General features: G+C 54.0%; 3 protein-coding genes across 3 annotated transcripts, besides 8 other annotated features; all 3 read right to left on the bottom strand.

Moving 5' to 3' along the window:
- Positions 1–266: 266 nt before the first annotated feature.
- Positions 267–336: a sequence feature (A-rich).
- A 102-nt stretch (positions 337–438) lies between these two features.
- Positions 439–473: a sequence feature (A-rich).
- TraAM80_01296 (mitochondrial RNA-binding protein 2) lies at positions 474–1145 on the bottom strand (the record flags this gene model as incomplete). Its single annotated transcript, XM_029378348.1, has 1 exon — positions 474–1145. One exon carries the CDS (start codon positions 1143–1145, stop codon positions 474–476), a length of 672 nt encoding a protein of 223 aa, XP_029241860.1.
- A 268-nt stretch (positions 1146–1413) lies between these two features.
- Positions 1414–1435: a microsatellite.
- An 87-nt stretch (positions 1436–1522) lies between these two features.
- Positions 1523–1549: a microsatellite.
- Positions 1550–1700: 151 nt separating this feature from the next.
- Positions 1701–1743: a sequence feature (A-rich).
- A 91-nt stretch (positions 1744–1834) lies between these two features.
- Positions 1835–2293, bottom strand: TraAM80_01295 (mitochondrial import inner membrane translocase subunit Tim17; the record flags this gene model as incomplete). The annotated part of the gene is made up of 1 exon (XM_029378347.1): positions 1835–2293. One exon carries the CDS (start codon positions 2291–2293, stop codon positions 1835–1837), a length of 459 nt encoding a protein of 152 aa, XP_029241859.1.
- A 447-nt stretch (positions 2294–2740) lies between these two features.
- Positions 2741–2769: a microsatellite.
- A 215-nt stretch (positions 2770–2984) lies between these two features.
- TraAM80_01294 (Placental protein 25 (PP25)) lies at positions 2985–3455 on the bottom strand (the record flags this gene model as incomplete). Its single annotated transcript, XM_029378346.1, has 1 exon — positions 2985–3455. The coding sequence occupies one exon, from the start codon at positions 3453–3455 to the stop codon at positions 2985–2987; it is 471 nt and encodes a 156-aa protein (XP_029241858.1).
- Positions 3456–3516: 61 nt separating this feature from the next.
- Positions 3517–3533: a microsatellite.
- Positions 3534–3597: 64 nt separating this feature from the next.
- Positions 3598–3635: a microsatellite.
- Between the last annotated feature and the right edge of the window lie 101 nt (positions 3636–3736).

The raw sequence follows: 3736 nt of genomic DNA, 5'->3' as shown, positions 1-3736 counted from the left end.
TTTGTGTTCATTCCATGCCCTCACCACTCACACGCTCCGCCTGCCTCTTCCCATCCGCTCGGTGGTACAAACATAAAATAAAATCGTACAAACATGCAAATAATACACAGAAGGCATGCACGCATGTGCGGGTGGATGCATCGCCAATTCTGCTTTCCGCCGCTTCCACCAACACCCTCCTCTTCTCTTTATTTTTTTTTCCTTCTTCCTTCCACCGATCGCCTCTTCGCAACTCTCACATGCCTATACGTTTCTTAAAAAAAAATTTTTTTTTTTTCTATCACTTCTTTTTCTTGTGCTTTCTTCATTCTGTTTTCTGGCACTTTTACTTCTTTCCCTTCCCTGCATCCCCCCTCTTGTTGCTGGGTCCCCCGTGCCTTTTTGGCCACGCAGGCGATACCCACTAAACGACGAGGTCCCATTATCTCCCCGTCGGCCGTTTCCGTTTCCGTTTTTGTTTTTTTTGTTTTTGTCTACACAAACGTGCGGGCAAATCCTGTGTTGTAGTGCAGCGCCTGCGAGAGGAAGCGGTGAAGCATTAGTGACTCCGCAACGTCAAACATCACTGTCCAGTCAAACGTTTCCCCCTCGCCGCTGCCGCCATTCTGCTGCTGCGGAGGCCGCGTCGAGGTGCACTTGAGGATAAAGGTGTGCGGCACCTCCGGGACGGGGGCAAAAACGGCATTGGTGAAGCGCGACTGCACCTCCACTTGCTCCATGCGACCCTCCAGCACACCGAGGAAGCGAGCCGTGTACACCGCCGGCAGCATCACCGACACGACACGTTCCGCCTTGTTTCCCTCCTCCCCCATTTTCTTCACCTGGCGGTGGTAATCGAGGACAACGAAGCTGTCGCGGTGCAGCACCCGCAAGAGGTGCCCGCGGCTCATGTCCTCGTCGTTCCAGTGCACGACATCAAACGCAGGCGGCAGCTGCGAGCGGCGGGCGCGTTGCTGAGCCAGTGATGGGCGGCGCCACTTCGCCGCAGGGCCACTAGTATTGGTGTCATGGCTGGTGCCGCTCTCCACGCGAGACTCACTACCGCTTGAGGTCGCAGCTTGTAAGCGTGCGGGAGACAGCGTGAAGTAGCCCACCGCCGCAACGCGTCGGGCGATCACGGGCCACGGTGCGAGATGACGAAGCATTTCAATATTCCTTCTTTTTTTTCTTTTTAATAATATTACCCCAAATCAATCAATCAATCGCTTCTCGCAGTCTCACTGTCAAAATTTTATGGCCCTTGTTTCCTTGTGCTGTTTTTCTTCTTCCCTTTCGCCCGCTACGGTTGCTGATGCCTTGCTAAGCGTTGGGCGACGTATCGCGGGAGCCAGGGTGAGGCGGCAGAAGATGGGACACACTTGCACATACCTGCAGCGAAAGAGCAGAGCGCCGTACAGAACACACCGCAGTCGATGTGTGTGTGTGTGTGCATGTGATGGTGGCGACCAAAATCATGCCGTGCACGTACATGTCATGTACACATGTGTACGCGTACCGTATGTACGTCATAACAAGAAGAAATACACACACACACACACACACACACACAAAAGAGAATGTGGCGCACCTTAGAGGGACAGTGCAATACAGTCATGTGATTATTGGCCCCCTTTCCCGGGAGTCCAGCGTACGCCTCCGCCTTGACCTCCTTCCCCCTCTCCACCCGGGCGCTCGGCTGCCAGAGAGCGCTAATAACTTGATTTTTTTTCTTTTTCTTTTTCATTTTTCGTTTATTGTGTCTTTACTGCCGCTGTATTCCCTCTGTTCTTCGCAGATGTTTTTTTTCTCCTCCTTTTTTTTTTCCCCCTTCCCAGCGGTCCCTCCCGCCGGTGCCTCAGTGCTGCGCGAACCCAAGCGCGTCAATCATGCGCTCAAACACCAGCGAAAAGGCCGCACCACCGACAATGCCGCCCACCAGCCCCGGGGCCTTGTAGTAGCGCCAGCCGTAGGCCCCGCCGAGAATTGCGCCGGACGCCGTCGGATTCCACGCGTCCTTCCGCCCGCGTCGCTTCTCCAGAGCCACTTCAATGCCGCCAAAGAGAAACCCAAAGTAGGCGAAACTGCCCCCAAGCTTGTTGGCACTGCGCAGGCTGTGGCGGAAGAAGTCGGCGGTGCCCATACGTTGCGTCGCCGTCTCCGCTGAAATCATGGCGCCGAAGAGGGAAAACCCAAAGCCCATGACGTACCCGCCGACGACGTTCATGCCAGCTGTCGCCAGGGTGCTGTCCTTCGCCATCATGAGCGCCTTCTGCGCGGGGTCTATGGGGGGCTGCGCGTCAAGAATGGTCGACATCTACGCGTGATGCTCCGAGTGTAAGTGCCAACCGATACCGTCGTCGTAGGAAGGCCCGTCGCACGCGCTCCCTAACCTCCTTTCCAACCGTAACGCAAACGCCGCCCAAGCCACGCAGTCTCGCTTTTTCCCTCGACAGTACCTCTACTTCAAGGATGCGTGCGTGCGTGACAGTTGCCGCTTTTACTGCCTTTGCTATTTTGTTTTTACTGCTATTAATCTTTGCTTAAGTGCTGTGTGTATGTATGTGTGGCGGTGCCGTCAAGGACGCAAAAGGCACGCACTGGAGGGTCTTCTGCCTCGCTGTAGGGTTGGATGAAAAGAGTTACTCCCTGCCCCTCCTACGCGGCAACACCAAACCAACTCGCTCCCTTCTGTTTGTGTGTGAGCCACAGCAGCGAGGCGGCAACACTCCCCCTCCCTCCCTCCCTCCACGTCCATACACACAGAATGAAAGAAAAAAATAAGGAAAGAAATCTATGGACAAAGAAACAGAGTTGATCCCCACATACAAAAAAAAAAAAAAGGAGTGTCTCTGTACATAAGCTGTTGTTATTCTGACTGTATCAATGACATACATATATGCCTTCTGTCTCGCTTCTCTACACACGCGACAGCGCACCTTCCACCCTAGACCTCAATCTTTCACTTCCTCCTCCTCCTTCCTCTCTCTCTCAGCCAACTCCGCACTTCACATGACTACCTCGGGCTGTGACTCCAGGATGGCGACGCGTTGCTGCGACTCCTCTCCGTCCGCTGTGACCCCAAACAAACCAACAAACTGGTTGTACCCCGACAAGAGACGAAGGCGGAAGTAGCGGACGCCTTTGCCGGTACTCTGCAGATCAAATTGCAGTTCCTCTACCTGCCGCACGTCCTCAGGCGTGCGAGGCAGCGTGAGATCCGCCACCTTTTCAAAGACGGTTGGTAGCGCTGTGGTGCACTTTTCCACCACAATCCGTTTCGCCTCGTGCAGCTCCAACCGCAAACTGGAGATGTCAGAGAAGGCGGAGGTGCCCACACTGAGGATGATGTCCTGCGGAAACCCCCCGGTGGTGAGCAGGAAGGTGTCAGGTCGCCCATCAACAAGGCACAACGGGGTCATCATCGCATTGTCGTCATGAAACGAGACGAAGATGGGGTCCATGGGGACGGGAGCCATCTCTCACTCTCACTCTCTCTTGGCCTATCTATACACAAGCAATACGTGTTGTGGTCCCTACGTGTGTGTGTGTGTGTGGTATCGTGGATGATACTGCAGTTGCTATTGCAATCATACAAAGCGAGTAGAGCAGGTCACGGTTAAAAGCAAAAAACAAAAACAACAACAAAACAAAAACAACGCCACGGTCCCCTGACCTAATGCACTACACACGCAGGGGCAATGGAGAGGCATGCGTGTGCTACACTCATCGTGTTCTTTCGTTTCTTTTTATACGCTGT

This window comes from Trypanosoma rangeli (assembly GCF_003719475.1).
Source record: "Trypanosoma rangeli strain AM80 chromosome Unknown Tra_15.4_contig_00025, whole genome shotgun sequence".
In the NCBI taxonomy this organism is placed as follows: Eukaryota; Euglenozoa; class Kinetoplastea; order Trypanosomatida; family Trypanosomatidae; genus Trypanosoma; species Trypanosoma rangeli.
Note: the sequence above shows the minus strand (reverse complement) of the source record. Positions and strands in the feature narration are given on the sequence as shown.